General features: G+C 39.3%; 1 protein-coding gene across 12 annotated transcripts; it reads right to left on the reverse strand.

Annotated features, from left to right (window-relative positions):
* Positions 1-538: 538 nt before the first annotated feature.
* LOC308410577 (uncharacterized protein) lies at positions 539-13,689 on the reverse strand. 12 transcript variants are annotated; one of them, XM_080903985.1, is made up of 15 exons: positions 13,657-13,689; positions 12,927-13,070; positions 11,610-11,772; positions 11,330-11,522; positions 9,396-9,473; positions 8,680-8,724; positions 7,931-7,975; positions 7,182-7,226; positions 6,433-6,477; positions 5,688-5,732; positions 4,721-4,774; positions 2,553-4,542; positions 2,368-2,433; positions 1,569-1,919; positions 540-1,074 (listed from the first exon to the last, which is right to left on the reverse strand). In XM_080903985.1, exons 1-15 carry the CDS (start codon positions 13,676-13,678, stop codon positions 860-862), a joined length of 3,501 nt encoding a protein of 1,166 aa, XP_080760111.1. In that variant the 5' UTR covers positions 13,679-13,689; the 3' UTR covers positions 540-859. The 12 variants fall into 12 exon arrangements, with proteins under 12 accessions (XP_080760113.1, XP_080760114.1, XP_080760111.1 ...); XM_080903989.1 differs by lacking the exons at positions 6,433-6,477; positions 7,182-7,226 and having other exon boundaries at positions 5,655-5,732; XM_080903991.1 differs by lacking the exons at positions 6,433-6,477; positions 7,182-7,226; positions 8,680-8,724 and having other exon boundaries at positions 5,655-5,732; positions 9,429-9,473.
* Between the last annotated feature and the right edge of the window lie 3,010 nt (positions 13,690-16,699).

Here is a 16,699-nt window from a genome sequence, read left to right on the forward strand (position 1 = left end):
ACAAAAATGTGACAAATGGGAACGTGCCTTTCTGAAGGTCCTAGAGGCATGGGAATCACAAAAAAATTTGACCCATGCTTCCAGGAACACGCCCATCTGTTGAGATTTTGGCTAGGGTTAAATTTTGGTCAAACCTGAATTTACTGCTACTTATGAGGACACTGTCAGGTTTATGTGACTTATGAGTACCATAAGGTCACACACACTGATATTTCATGTTTAGGTGAATTGTGAAGCCCATGGATACACACATAATTTTCAAGTATACATGACTTATAAGGACCAGGTAAGGGTAGGGTCTGTATTTTCAGCTTGGCTCCTTTTGAGATTACAATATAATAGGCATGGATGCACAATAGTAATGCTCACCAGTCGGGTAACTTCTGACAGAAATATCAGACATTCATGTGTTAATACAACACAGTAAATCTGAGCTGTATAGAGACTTAAAAAGAGACATAGCTCAAAAATGTGGTCAGTCTACTTTTTAAGTCTTAATATTGTATTGCATTAATTTTGCAGTGAATGTTTATGTGAATAAAAACATGGAACATTTTCTGCCTTTCTTATTTTTTAATTACAAAATGCACCCATAATAAACAGATTTATGGGTATAAACAATGCAATGCAGAGACCTGTAATACTGAAATAACTGAGTGACCTGCAATACTGAAATAACTGAGAGTAACAAACTATCTCCCTTGAGTATTAACTTATGATGGCAAAAACCAGGAGAAAGGACTGAGTAACTTAGTCATTACTAACCCAACAGACAAAGTCAAAAATTAAAAAAAAAATAAAAATGAAAATCAAGTTAATTTTAACTGATGCAGCATTCCTGAACCTGCATTTTGTAATTTTATTTATTCATCTTTCTTTTCAATGCTACGATCCTGTTGTGGATGTAATACTTTATGGCAACCCAGTCTCTGCCTTTCAGAGCTGCCGGCTCTGCTTGGATGCAGGAGTCACATTCCTTTTTGCCAGGTACTTTGCAGCTTGTTATGAAATGAAGTAAGTGCCGCTCAACAGCCTTTACTTCATCATCTGTCCACTTGCACCTTGCCTTCCCAGCTGTCATAAATGGAAACAAAAAATATATATCTTAATGCGAATGTAAGATAAGAGAGAAAATATTCTAGTTTCTAATGTGAATACAAAATGTTCTTAAACCTTGCTTTCTACTGGAGCACTTTAAAGGAGCAATAAGCACAATTCATCATACTTAGGTTGAAGGAATTAAAAATGGCTATGTGAATAATTAGAGGTGTAATTTCATCTGGAGTACAGCATGAAGTCACAATCCCTCTCTCTGTGTTGATCTCCAGCCATAGACTTTGGTTTGGTTTACAGGCAGTGCAAAACAGCACACCTAGCAGTGAAAAGATATTGCTTATTGCTCCTTTAAGGATGCTTGGAATGAACCATTTGAAGTGCTGTGTTCTGCTGGGAATCAAATAAGATGAAATGATTTATGATAAAAGCTCTGAATAGTGTCATGCCTGAAAAGAATAAACATGTCCATTGATAACAAGTATATTCACTTAAAACATTTTGTATATGGGTACCTTTACCCTTTCCTGGTGCAGTGTTGCTGATGTTTTTGCTGTCCAGGGTGGTTGAGGCAGAAGCGCCCTCCATATTGTCCAGGGTGGTTGAGGCAGAAGCGCCCTCCATATTGTCCAGGGTGGTTGAGGCAGAAGCGCCCTCCATATTGTCCAGGGTGGTTGAGGCAGAAGCGCCCTCCATGTTGTCCAGGGTGGTTGAGGCAGAAGCGCCCTCCATGTTGTCCAGGGTGGTTGAGGCAGAAGCGCCCTCCATATTGTCCAGGGTGGTTGAGGCAGAAGCGCCCTCCATATTGTCCAGGGAAGCTGAGTAAAGTGTGTGGCTTTGGTTCCCAGAATTCTTGGTCCTTGAGCCTTTGAAAAGTAACAGTGAAATATGAGAATTAATGCATTTTTTGTTTGCATTGTAGGCAAAGTCAGCATTGGGCAGTGTGTAATTTTACATTTGATATGAATATTTTACATGTGAACATAATCTACTAATAATACTCATCAATACTCAGGCATCTCCCTAGAAACACATTACTTGCATGCACTACCTCTCAACTTGTGTGCCTAATCTCACAGAAGTGGACCTCCTAATCCTTATATTTAATATTTGCCTTTGTATTGCTTATTTATGCATTTTGCCAGACTTCAATGTATCCAGATCTTTTAGTACCATATTAATGAATGGTGTCTACCATTCTGTCTAATTTATATACTGCTGTCCCTTAAGCCCATCTAACATGACATGAACCTATTAACTGTCTCCAGTCTCATAACTTAAAGATATTATCACACACTGGGCAAGTCAAGATACCTTTGTGTTGTTGAGGGTCAGTGATGGTTTCTCCACTGGAATCATCATCACTTGTAACTGCTTCATCTTGTTGGGGAAAAATAATCAAGACAAAATATTTATATTAGAATCTGCTGAACATTCACAAATGTTATATTCAAAGATAACTATGTTTCAAAAAAAAAAAAGAAAGAAAAAGAATTCACCATCAGGATTGATCACGATGTCATCCAGCCCTTTCCCCTGCAGGTCAGACAGTTTTCCTTTCTCCATTGCAATCAACAGTTTGCTGACTTTTGCAAGCTGCAGGGTACTCTCTGGAAGCCGGTAGAATTCTCGATGGACACGGATGTCGTGTCCGAGAAAGGTGGCAAGTTGATCCATTTCATTTTCTTTTAGATTTAGTACTGTGGACAAAGTGGCAACTTGTTTCCGCAATCTTGTTGAGGTAAGGGCCTCTGGGTACTTTGCACCACATTTATTTGCATACTTGCGAAAGCAGTCAGAGCCTCTGTAATGGGAAAGGACACCTGGGCGTGCAAACAAGTACACATTCTCTGTGTGGACTTGACACTCACTTCTGGCTTTTGCGAGGAGCTCCATTGCAGTGATCATGTCAGGTGTGAGAAGCACAGGTACCATTCTTGATCTTTTACCACGAATCTCAACTCTGTCAAAGTGCTTTGCAAGTTTCCTTTCAAACTCAGTTAGGCCGATCATAATGTCAGGATTCAACTCTGTGCGATTCCGGGATGTAAAAACCTGGAGCTCCATTTTTGAAACTTCTCCTTGCCTTTTTCTGTTAAATAGCACTACCTGCGTCAAAGTCACTTGAGCAAGATTTCCGAAGGTTGTGCTGTTGGGTTTTTCCTCAAGGTCCTTCATGTACATTGCGGACTTAGTAGCAAGAAACTTATGCAGCAGTGACACATCCTGTGTAAATGGCAAAATCTGTGGTTTATTCCATTTGGCTTGTTGAAGTGTGCCCAATGCAGCAGCTGAAATGGACTCTGACCACTTTTTTTCATACAGAGTGGCAAACTGCTTGGCTGACTCTGCAACATCATAGCGATTTGCAATGATGGCTTTACACTGCACAATGCTTGCAACTTTAGCCAAACTGTGTCCCAATTTCAAAGCCAAGGATGGGGTTTTATATGAGTTGCTCTCCTGCTCATAACCAGCAACAGCTCTGACTGCTTGTATGACATGGGGAAAGTTAGTAGGCATAACAAGGTCTTCTGTGCTCTTCAAAGGTGTCATAGCTCTGGCGGTTATCAATAACCTTGCGATCTCTCTCATTTTTTGGCGTATGTAATCATTCCTTTTCTCATTTGGTTTTCTGCCATTGTACAGTGACTCACCAAGGCTAAGAATGTCTCTTTCACTCGTTACTACAAAGGAAATGTCATCCTGATTCATTTCACAAGCAATCTTCCATACAGCTTCATGAACTTGATCAGGTTTCGGTAATTGCAGATGCATCCGTCTTTGCCCAGAGGGAGCTTCCTCATTAAACCTCTGAGGGCACCTTCTCACATGCCTCCAAAGGCAATTTCTTGCATATAGTCCTTGACAAAATTTACAATGACGGTAGTCCTCAGATCCTGTTGCAGTAGTGGGTCTTCGACAAGCAACCATTTCTCCAGCACCAGAAGTTGCCACAGTAGCATTATGGTTAAAGTTTCCCCTCTTCTTAATAGAGCGCAACAAATCTCTTCTTTTGCAGGATCTTTTATCATAACTGAAGGCGCTTGCAACTTCCGGCACATTACCGTGGGCAGATTCAAGGTGCCTTGCCAATTTAGCAATGGCCTTTTTACAATATAGACAGTATTGCTTCTTGTTGTACTTGCTTTGTCTTTCCGTGTTTGGCAAAGGTAGGACTTTTATGGAGCTGTTTTTAGGTGATGTGACCCCTGATGAATCAAAACTGCGGCTTGTTACCGAAGTACTGTGACTGCTACTTCTCAGTGACAAACTAAATGTTGTAGGTTTCTCTGAACTGGTGATCTTCCCACTGTGTCCTGAAGCCGTCTCCAATGCCATGTCATTTAACGTATTTTGGGGAACCACACATTCTGTGATTTTCATGTCCACACTATGGAGACTTGTGTCAGAGGAACTGCCACATGAATCTGGGAAATAGTCTTTATCTTCATAATCCGTACAATCTGAGAATTCATCAGTAGAGATCTGAACGAAAATGGAGAAAAAGCATCTTTGTATTTATTAATAGCTAGAATGTCATTCCCCCTCCAGTAGCAGAACATTCTGCAATCCATGACTTGATGAAAATGCATTCATGTAGTAAATATGCATAATTACATAGCATAAACAATTTGAATGAAGAAGAAAAAGGCAGCTGGCTTACCTGCTCTGAGGTAGCTGTCTGGTGAAAGGTGAGAACTCGAGATTTTTGTCTGGCCTTACATGAAACGTAACAAATTCAATGTTTGTAATTATAATTCATTTGAAAACTAACTCAAAATTATTATGCAATTCAGTATACTGTAAAAAACATTGCTAGTAGGTTAAGAAATGAAAAACAATGCATTGTAACTTAATAGTGAGAATGATTTAACATACATATCACACACTTTGTGTCATGTCATTTTGACATAAAATCTTGGGTGAAAATTCATTTGTGAACCCTGTCAATCATTAATTATATTTGCTGAGATGAAAGGCTGCATTGAGTTCACATATATGTCACAGATACATTAGTGAACATTATTGACAGGAGGATCTGAGTTCCTTATTCTAGATATTATAGAAACTTAACACAGTACAGTTCTGCTACCCAACAATATGAGGACAGTGTAACACACACACTAGAGTTGTTGGTCCAACCATATGAGGACGTATTCTGAAACACACTCATGTTCTTCACAGCTTGAAACAATATGAGGACATGACGACTGAACACATGTAGAGTTCATGTTCCTGACTTCTAACTTGTCCTGCTGTTGTCAATAAAAGCTCTAAACCCAACACTGATGTAAAGCCATCTATTTCCCCAGAAATCCAATCATGTAAACTGATCAGCTTCAGGTTAAATGGACAAAAACATGTGTAAAAGGACAAAAATATTAAATTTAATTGGAATAAAGACCAAATTGATGCTTTAAAGGGAAAGTTTGGACTAACAACTGGTATAGCTAATTTCCTTCTCCTAATGCTAATGTTGATTTTGGGAAACTTTCACTCAAACTGATTGTTTTAATACAATCAAAGTGCATTTCATTTATGCACTAGGCCCAACTGACTCATATACTTGATTCCAAATACAAAAATTTATGCGTAACCTGTTGGAGGAATGAAGTGGATTTGTCACTCACTTCTTGGTCTGTAGGAGGTTGGGACAGGGTCTCAACACTTGGTGTCTGCAACAAAAGACAACAATATAATGTCAGAAACATTCTGTACTACAAATGCTGACTAGCTCATTAACTACAGATCATACTTGTTTCAGTGAACATTATTACAGAAGGATCTGACTTCCTTATGCCAGATTCTATAGAAACTTAACACAGTACAGTTCTGCTACCCAACAATATGAGGACAGTGTAACACACACACTAGAGTTGTTGGTCCAACCATATGAGGACGTATTCTGAAACACACATGTTCTTCACAGCTTGAAACAATATGAGGACATGACGACTGAACACATGTAGAGTTCATGTTCCTGACTTCTAACTTGTCCTGCTGTTGTCAATAAAAGCTCTAAACCCAACACTGATGTAAAGCCATCTATTTCCCCAGAAATCCAATCATGTAAACTGATCAGCTTCAGGTTAAATGGACAAAAACATGTGTAAAAGGACAAAAATATTAAATTTAATTGGAATAAAGACCAAATTGATGCTTTAAAGGGAAAGTTTGGACTAACAACTGGTATAGCCAATTTCCTTCTCCTAATGCTAATGTTGATTTTGGGAAACTTTCACTCAAACTGATTGTTTTAATACAATCAAAGTGCATTTCATTTATGCACTAGGCCCAACTGACTCATATACTTGATTCCAAATACAAAAATTTATGCGTAACCTGTTGGAGGAATGAAGTGGATTTGTCACTCACTTCTTGGTCTGTAGGAGGTTGGGACAGGGTCTCAACACTTGGTGTCTGCAACAAAAGACAACAATATAATGTCAGAAACATTCTGTACTACAAATGCTGACTAGCTCATTAACTACAGATCATACTTGTTTCAGTGAACATTATTACAGAAGGATCTGACTTCCTTATGCCAGATTCTATAGAAACTTAACACAGTACAGTTCTGCTACCCAACAATATGAGGACAGTGTAACACACACACACTAGAGTTGTTGGTCCAACCATATGAGGACGTATTCTGAAACACACTCATGTTCTTCACAGCTTGAAACAATATGAGGACATGACGACTGAACACATGTAGAGTTCATGTTCCTGACTTCTAACTTGTCCTGCTGTTGTCAATAAAAGCTCTAAACCCAACACTGATGTAAAGCCATCTATTTCCCCAGAAATCCAATCATGTAAACTGATCAGCTTCAGGTTAAATGGACAAAAACATGTGTAAAAGGACAAAAATATTAAATTTAATTGGAATAAAGACCAAATTGATGCTTTAAAGGGAAAGTTTGGACTAACAACTGGTATAGCTAATTTCCTTCTCCTAATGCTAATGTTGATTTTGGGAAACTTTCACTCAAACTGATTGTTTTAATACAATCAAAGTGCATTTCATTTATGCACTAGGCCCAACTGACTCATATACTTGATTCCAAATACAAAAATTTATGCGTAACCTGTTGGAGGAATGAAGTGGATTTGTCACTCACTTCTTGGTCTGTAGGAGGTTGGGACAGGGTCTCAACACTTGGTGTCTGCAACAAAAGACAACAATATAATGTCAGAAACATTCTGTACTACAAATGCTGACTAGCTCATTAACTACAGATCATACTTGTTTCAGTGAACATTATTACAGAAGGATCTGACTTCCTTATGCCAGATTCTATAGAAACTTAACACAGTACAGTTCTGCTACCCAACAATATGAGGACAGTGTAACACACACACACTAGAGTTGTTGGTCCAACCATATGAGGACGTATTCTGAAACACACTCATGTTCTTCACAGCTTGAAACAATATGAGGACATGACGACTGAACACATGTAGAGTTCATGTTCCTGACTTCTAACTTGTCCTGCTGTTGTCAATAAAAGCTCTAAACCCAACACTGATGTAAAGCCATCTATTTCCCCAGAAATCCAATCATGTAAACTGATCAGCTTCAGGTTAAATGGACAAAAACATGTGTAAAAGGACAAAAATATTAAATTTAATTGGAATAAAGACCAAATTGATGCTTTAAAGGGAAAGTTTGGACTAACAACTGGTATAGCTAATTTCCTTCTCCTAATGCTAATGTTGATTTTGGGAAACTTTCACTCAAACTGATTGTTTTAATACAATCAAAGTGCATTTCATTTATGCACTAGGCCCAACTGACTCATATACTTGATTCCAAATACAAAAATTTATGCGTAACCTGTTGGAGGAATGAAGTGGATTTGTCACTCACTTCTTGGTCTGTAGGAGGTTGGGACAGGGTCTCAACACTTGGTGTCTGCAACAAAAGACAACAATATAATGTCAGAAACATTCTGTACTACAAATGCTGACTAGCTCATTAACTACAGATCATACTTGTTTCAGTGAACATTATTACAGAAGGATCTGACTTCCTTATGCCAGATTCTATAGAAACTTAACACAGTACAGTTCTGCTACCCAACAATATGAGGACAGTGTAACACACACACACTAGAGTTGTTGGTCCAACCATATGAGGACGTATTCTGAAACACACTCATGTTCTTCACAGCTTGAAACAATATGAGGACATGACGACTGAACACATGTAGAGTTCATGTTCCTGACTTCTAACTTGTCCTGCTGTTGTCAATAAAAGCTCTAAACCCAACACTGATGTAAAGCCATCTATTTCCCCAGAAATCCAATCATGTAAACTGATCAGCTTCAGGTTAAATGGACAAAAACATGTGTAAAAGGACAAAAATATTAAATTTAATTGGAATAAAGACCAAATTGATGCTTTAAAGGGAAAGTTTGGACTAACAACTGGTATAGCTAATTTCCTTCTCCTAATGCTAATGTTGATTTTGGGAAACTTTCACTCAAACTGATTGTTTTAATACAATCAAAGTGCATTTCATTTATGCACTAGGCCCAACTGACTCATATACTTGATTCCAAATACAAAAATTTATGCGTAACCTGTTGGAGGAATGAAGTGGATTTGTCACTCACTTCTTGGTCTGTAGGAGGTTGGGACAGGGTCACAACACTTGGTGTCTGCAACAAAAGACAACAATATAATGTCAGAAACATTCTGTACTACAAATGCTGACTAGCTCATTAACTACAGATCATACTTGTTTCAGTGAACATTATTACAGAAGGATCTGACTTCCTTATGCCAGATTCTATAGAAACTTAACACAGTACAGTTCTGCTACCCAACAATATGAGGACAGTGTAACACACACACACTAGAGTTGTTGGTCCAACCATATGAGGACGTATTCTGAAACACACTCATGTTCTTCACAGCTTGAAACAATATGAGGACATGACGACTGAACACATGTAGAGTTCATGTTCCTGACTTCTAACTTGTCCTGCTGTTGTCAATAAAAGCTCTAAACCCAACACTGATGTAAAGCCATCTATTTCCCCAGAAATCCAATCATGTAAACTGATCAGCTTCAGGTTAAATGGACAAAAACATGTGTAAAAGGACAAAAATATTAAATTTAATTGGAATAAAGACCAAATTGATGCTTTAAAGGGGAAGTTTGGACTAACAACTGGTATAGCTAATTTCCTTCTCCTAATGCTAATGTTGATTTTGGGAAACTTTCACTCAAACTGATTGTTTTAATACAATCAAAGTGCATTTCATTTATGCACTAGGCCCAACTGACTCATATACTTGATTCCAAATACAAAAATTTATGCGTAACCTGTTGGAGGAATGAAGTGGATTTGTCACTCACTTCTTGGTCTGTAGGAGGTTGGGACAGGGTCTCAACACTTGGTGTCTGCAACAAAAGACAACAATATAATGTCAGAAACATTCTGTACTACAAATGCTGACTAGCTCATTAACTACAGATCATACTTGTTTCAGTGAACATTATTACAGAAGGATCTGACTTCCTTATGCCAGATTCTATAGAAACTTAACACAGTACAGTTCTGCTACCCAACAATATGAGGACAGTGTAACACACACACACTAGAGTTGTTGGTCCAACCATATGAGGACGTATTCTGAAACACACTCATGTTCTTCACAGCTTGAAACAATATGAGGACATGACGACTGAACACATGTAGAGTTCATGTTCCTGACTTCCAACTTGTCCTGCTGTTGTCAATAAAAGCTCTAAACCCAACACTGATGTAAAGCCATCTATTTCCCCAGAAATCCAATCATGTAAACTGATCAGCTTCAGGTTAAATGGACAAAAACATGTGTAAAAGGACAAAAATATTAAATTTAATTGGAATAAAGACCAAATTGATGCTTTAAAACCCTCGGAGGGTTTAAGTCAAAATAGGGACCCTTTGGATTTTTGATTCTCAATATATCAATCATTTTAAAGACTAGTTGCATGAAACTTGGCCATGAGGTGCATTTTAGGATTATTTTTAAAATTCAATGATCCCCTCTATGGTGTGGTATATAGCAAAGGAGATTCACATAAGTGTTACCTCCTGTGTTCCTCGTACCATTTTGGGTCCCATTGACTCCCATTATAATCACATATTTTCGATATACTGTAATCCTGACATGTGATGATGCCTTTCTCGTGAATACCTAATGGATCTAAGCCTCAGCCTTCAAAATAAAGGAAAAATAGGTTTTGGATCAAATGAGCAAAATATTAGGTACAGCACCACCATAGACATTTTCAGTGGTTTTGAATGCAGGACATGGTTATCTTACTATGCAAAATACATGACAATAAAACAGCTCACCACCATAAAATAGTCTTGATGTAGTGGAACTGATATAACAGAGTGGTGTGAATGTGATTGAGAATATATTTATACTGTGTGTCGGTCGCAAACAAAACAGCCTATAGAGCCGCCTTCTTGAAGTGAACAACGGCAGCCTGCTCCGTTTTTTGTTTTTTTTCCCTTCTCTGAACCTCTGTCAGTGTTATGTTGCTCCACTTTGCACACACTGGCTCTGAGCAAGTGAGTGGAGGGGTGCAAAAGCAGCCACGTGTTTGCAGAGCAGAGGGGGGAGGGGCAGTTGTTACTCTCTCAGTGGCAAGTCAGCAGAGCTGGGGGAGAGACAGAGAGAGATCCTTTTCTATCTTCTTGGATTCAAGTGCACATTTGAAGTCTGTGAGAATAGTTTGCAGCCTTGTCTTGCGAGTCATTTCTGCACAGACGCCACGAAATGCACAGATGCGCGTACGGACAACACAAAGCGCACGGTCAATTTCGGGGAGGCTCTTGCTGAGAAAGAGCAGCAGTGCTCATCGTGCAAACAGCACATTATTATCGTAACTGCTGCAAAGATATATATATTCTGAAACACACTCATGTTCTTCACAGCTTGAAACAATATGAGGACATGACGACTGAACACATGTAGAGTTCATGTTCCTGACTTCTAACTTGTCCTGCTGTTGTCAATAAAAGCTCTAAACCCAACACTGATGTAAAGCCATCTATTTCCCCAGAAATCCAATCATGTAAACTGATCAGCTTCAGGTTAAATGGACAAAAACATCTGTAAAAGGACAAAAATATCAAATTTTGTCAATAAAACCCTGCACTGATCTACTCTGGTCTTCATAACTAGAATAATATCTATCTTTTCATCTACTAATATTTAACATTCCCTGTACTGCACAATCTATGAAGAGGATTTACTTACCAGAGCTCGCCATGGCCACATAGATTCTCCATAGTCATAGGTGATTTCACTCTCCGCTTGGATATTTTCAATAGCAAACAAGCAGAGATGAGGTTTATCCTGGACTGCCAGCTGTTTCATCTTGCAGTTTGGGTACTTGTGGTCATCATTAACCAGCCGGCCAAGTGAGTCGTCTTCACGGGAGGCATCAATGCTAAAAGTGAAGAAAAGAACATATGTTTTGTTCACTAAAAACATAATGTTGTAAAGAACAACTGATATTGTATATGCCTTTACTTACCACCATGTGCTATTTTTCCATTTAAAATCAAATAGGAAAGCAGTTTGCTTTTCTGTGTACTTTTTCTGCCGCTTGTCCCGTTCATGTTCTGAGATAAGCTCCCCACGGTACTCGACCACAAAGGATCCCTTTTCAATTGGTTCAGAGGCAAATACACCACGTCCTAATACAAGATGTTCAATAAGTAGCGTTAAGTAATACAATCCAAATCAGGTTTACTGCAGCTGATCAGCCACTGACAAAACATATGCAGAACAAACAATCACAAAATGTTTTAATTGTGAGGGGAACATCTAGATCAGGGGTGCCCAATCCCGGTCCTCGAGAGCTACTGTCCTGCAGCTTTTAGATGCATCCTTGTTCCCACACACCTGAATCAAATGAATGGCTTGTTATCAGGCCTTTGCCAAACATGATGGCATGCTGAAGAGATCAAACCATTTGATTCAGGTGTGTGGGAACAAGGATGCATCTAAAAGCTGCAGGACGGTAGCTCTCGAGGACCGGGATTGGGCACCCCTGATCTAGATGCTTACGTTCAGGGCTGCAACAAATGAGTTGATACAATAAATAAATGCTAATAATAAAAAAAACAATTATTAAAATAGTTGGCAACAAATTTCAAATACATGAAAATATAAAACATTTTTTAATCTAGATGATAGATAGATAGCTAGCTAGCTTTGGGAGGTTCCCTCAGGGAAACTGAAGCAATTGTTATATATTTGTCACGGTCCGGGGCAGCGGCCGTGTGGAGAGTGGAAGGAGGACCCAAAACGCAGCACTTATTCAGGTGTGAGGGTGATTTATTGATAATATCAAACACAAAGTGGAGATGGCAAACAGAACTAAGGACGAAACTAAACTGGGATAAACTACACAGAGGAGTGGGAAACCTGAACATGAAGGGAGAACAGCAGGGAGAGCACGCAGAGGATTACACCAGGTATGAACACAGACGACGCGACGAGGAACAGAGGCAAACACACACTATAAATACACAGAGAGACACTGGGAAGTCACACACAGGTGGGAGACACAGCTGGACCTGATTAACCTGATGAGACAGGGGAACACTAACACCAGGGACCAACAGAGGGAGCACAAACCCAGAACCCAGTGTCTAAAATCCCAAACACAAACCATCCCAAAACAGCCATGAATAATAATGAAAGTAATAACAATAAAGAACATAAACACAAAGTCACCGAGTCATGGTCGCAGGGCCATGACAATATTATTAAATATTATAATAAACATTAGTTGCAGCTCTGGTAATATTCATGCAGTAGCCATAAGGAACAACATATAACATACCTTTATAGTCATTGATCCATTGGGCCTTTAAACAAGTCTTGTCACTTCCAGATAAAATAAAGTGAGCAGCCTCTGCTTCAGGACGAAGTCTGAGTCTTCTTTTTGACATGTTCTTCACTCTCAATCTGCTCAACCTGTACACATCTTCATGAGAAAATGACGAAAAGTCAGCAAGACAAAACCAACCAGTACTTTCTTTACATGGTATTTTAAATAGTATTTTTCTGCCTTAAATCACAATGCATTTGCTAATCAGACTAATATACCAGTGCAAACACTTTGCAAATGTAATGTGACATTAAATTACCTTCACGAATAATTTTAACATGCCAATACACGGACAAATACTGTAAACTGTGCACTTTACTACCATTACTGAAACACTAATGTCATTGATTTGTGCTAAACAGGAAAACATTAATATTATCATTTAAATCCCAGAAAACATATCTTGAAATAAAATGCGTGTTGCAGTAGCCTACACTTAAAAAGAGCTTAGACTGACTGTCTCTGCAGTTGCAGATGCAGAGAGGGCCGCAGGCCCTTTAACTCCAGTGGAAATTTAAAAACAATTAAATTTAACTTCTAATATCTGTTGCTGAAGATAAAGCTAAAGTATATTTATTACCATTTATCATCATGCACCATTTTAACTTTATTCAAATCGATTGTGTGTTGTTTCCATTCCATTTAGCTAACATTAATTAGCTTGTTAAACATACAACTTTACCTCGAAGCGTGCGTGAAATCATGGATATCAAAGGTAAATACATACGTCAAGATAAATCTCTCCTGAGTGCTGAAGGTCCCGGATGTGCCGTTCACGCAGAGCTCCGGCGAGTTTATATCTTGCCGTGACCAGCAGCTCTTTGGTTGAGGCTTTCGAACAATCAGATGCATCTTTACTCACTTGTTGACCAATCAGAGACGTCGTTCTATGCTCCACTGACGAAATGCTGCATCCTCTCACCAGCCACGGTCTCTCCTCGTCCATTTAACAACAAAAACACAGCAACACGTGCTGTATTTGAGGTAGGAACACTTGAGAACTGTCACAATGTTTTGCAAACTGCTGTTACAGTTAATTTCGTTCCGTTAATTTGTTTGGTTCCTATTCTGAAGTAACACTTAATACACATGGGGTTAGCTTGCTGGTCTAGTTTAAGTTAGCATGGGCATGCTGTTCACTGATAGAGTAAGGCCAAAATTGTCCTGATATTGTCAGTGTGTTATCATAAACATGTCCTAATTTGTCATGAAAAGAAGAGCAGCACCCCTAGACCCCCAAGTGAAAATACAGATAATAGATAAGCAATTTAAGAAAATAAGTATAATGTATATAATAAATGATTTTACTGTCACTTTCCTGGGTCTGTTGACCCAGCGTTTTAAGTTTTAGTTTGTTTGGATGTCGATGTTTGTTTATAAGTTCTTTAGGTTTGCTAAGTTCATTTGTTTATTAGATTACCCTTGTGATGTCTGTTTTATTGGGAAAGTCCTTGTCCTATATGCAATGAGTCTAGTTTTGTTTCCCCTTGTCCCAGCTGTTCCTCATCCCCTCATTATCTCTCTGTGTACTTACAGTGGCTTGCAAAAGTATTCGTCCCTCTTTTCCACATTTTGTCACATTACTGCCACAAACACAAATTGTCATGGTCCTGGGTCGGTGACCTAGCGCTTTTAGTTTATTATCATTTTCTAGTTTATTATTATGATGATGATTATTATTATTGTTTGAGTTCTATGTCTTATATTTGGTCTGCCTCTGAGTCTGTGTCTCTGTCTATGGTGTCACCCCGTCTGTTTGTGAATCTGTCTGTTTAGTTCTGTGTCTTGTTTGGTTCCCCGTGTCTGAGTTTCCTGTTTTATTGTGAAGGTCTCTGTCTGATGTGAGTGTGTTCACTTTACGTTTCCCCTGTCCCGTCAGCTCTGATTCCTCCCAGCCGTATTGCCCTCCTGTCTCTCATCCCCTGATTACTGGTGTGTGTATTTAAGCCCTGTGTGTTCTCCTGCCTGTTGCCGGTTTGTCTGTGTTCCTCCGTGTCAGTCTGTGTTACTCGGTGTCCTGCTGGTCGTCGTCTCGGCCTCTCAGCCCTTTGTCGTATGCTCCCAGGTCTGTTATTTTAGTTCTTCCCAGTTTAGGTGTCTTCAGTTATTTGTCATGCCCCACTGCTTGTTTGCCACTACACCTTGTAAATAAACTTCACTAGCATTTTCATCCACTGCTTGCATCTCGGGTCCTCCTTCCTCCACACCACACGGCTCGCCTTCCCAGCCGTGACACAAATCAATTTTAATGGAATCCAATTGCAGCAAAAGGTGGTTCTACAAAGTATTGACTCAGGGGGCTGAATAATTGCGCACACCCCACTTTTCAGTTATTTATTTGTAAAAAATGTTTGGAATCATGTATGATTTTCGTTCCACTTCTCACGTGTGCACCACTTTGTGTTGGTCTTTCACGTGGAATTCCAATAAAATTGATTCATGTTTGTGGCTGTAATGTGACAAAATGTGGGAAAGTTAAAGGGGGCCGAATACTTTTGCAAGCCACTGTAAGTCCTGTCCTAATTTGTTCAGTGTCAGGTCATCTGTTGTCTTTGGTGCCACGTTTCCATGTTCCAGGTATCTTTGTATCCATGTCAGGTTTCATGGTTTTTTTGTTTTTTGTTTTTTTAATAAAAAATATTTTCCCCAGGTTAGGTTATTGTTTATCTTCACCTCTGCCTTCTGTTTTGTAATCTTTTAATTAAATTAAATTTTATTTATATAGCGCCAAATCACAACAACAATCGCCTGAAGGCGCTTTATATTGTACAGTAGATTGCACAATAATAGATACAGAGGAAAAACCCAACAATCATAGGACCACCTATGAGCAAGCGCTTTGGCGACAGTGGGAAGGAAAAACTCCCTTTTAACAGGAAGAAACCTCTGGCAGAACCAGGCTCAGGGAGCGGCGGGCATCTGCTGTGACTAGTTGGGGTGAGAAAAGGAAGACAGGACAAAGACATGCTGTGGATTAATAACAAGTATGATTCAGTGCAGAGAGGTCTATTAACACACAGTGAGTGAGAAAGGTGACTGGAAAGGAAAAAACTCAGTGCTTCATGGGAATCCCCTGGCAGCCTACATCTACTGCAGCACAACTAAGGGAGGATCCAGGGTCATCTGATCCAGCCCTAACTATATGCTTTAGCAAAAAGGAAAGTTTGAAGCCTAATCTTAAAAGTAGAGATTAATAAACGGCTTGCTTTCTGTTAATATTCAAATTTTCTTTCACGTTCCTTTGTGTCTGCATTTTGGTTCCACTCCTCAAATTCATACATATGTCTAACCGTTTTTCCCCACTCGGCGACACACCCGTCGGGGGTCAAACTCTGGTAATTCTGTTCTCAGACATGTGAAGCTAGAGACACCGGCAACCATAGTCAATTGTCTTCCAGGGGCCAGAGCAGGCGACATTGAAGGAAATTTAAAACTGCTGGCTAAGGGTAAACGTAAATTCAGTAAAATCATAATTCACGTCGGCAGTAATGACACCCGGTTACGCCAATCGGAGGTCACTAAAATCAATATTGAATCGGTGTGTAACTTTGCCAAAACAATGTCGGACTCTGTAGTTTTCTCTGGTCCCCTCCCCAATCAGACCAGGAGTGACATGTTTAGCCGCATGTTCTCCTTAAATTGCTGGCTGTCTGAGTGGTGTCCCAGAAACGATGTGGGCTTCATAGATAATTGGCAAACCTTCTGAAGGAAACCTGGTCTTGTAA

The sequence above is a fragment of the Rhamphochromis sp. 'chilingali' genome (genome assembly GCF_963969265.1).
Source record: "Rhamphochromis sp. 'chilingali' genome assembly, chromosome: 14".
Lineage (NCBI taxonomy): Eukaryota > Metazoa > Chordata > Actinopteri > Cichliformes > Cichlidae > Rhamphochromis > Rhamphochromis sp. 'chilingali'.

What these genes read in the sequence shown, in the direction of transcription:
- LOC308410577 (XM_080903985.1), bottom strand. Translation starts at nt 13,678, where the DNA reads ATGATTTCACGCACGCTTCGAG. An exon ending in TGTGGCCATGGCGAGCTCTG is followed by an intron (nt 9,474 to 11,329) that starts GTAAGTAAATCC and finishes CTTTTGTTGCAG; the next exon opens with ACACCAAGTGTTGAGACCCT. An exon ending in AACCTCCTACAGACCAAGAA is followed by an intron (nt 7,227 to 7,930) that starts GTGAGTGACAAA and finishes CTTTTGTTGCAG; the next exon opens with ACACCAAGTGTTGAGACCCT.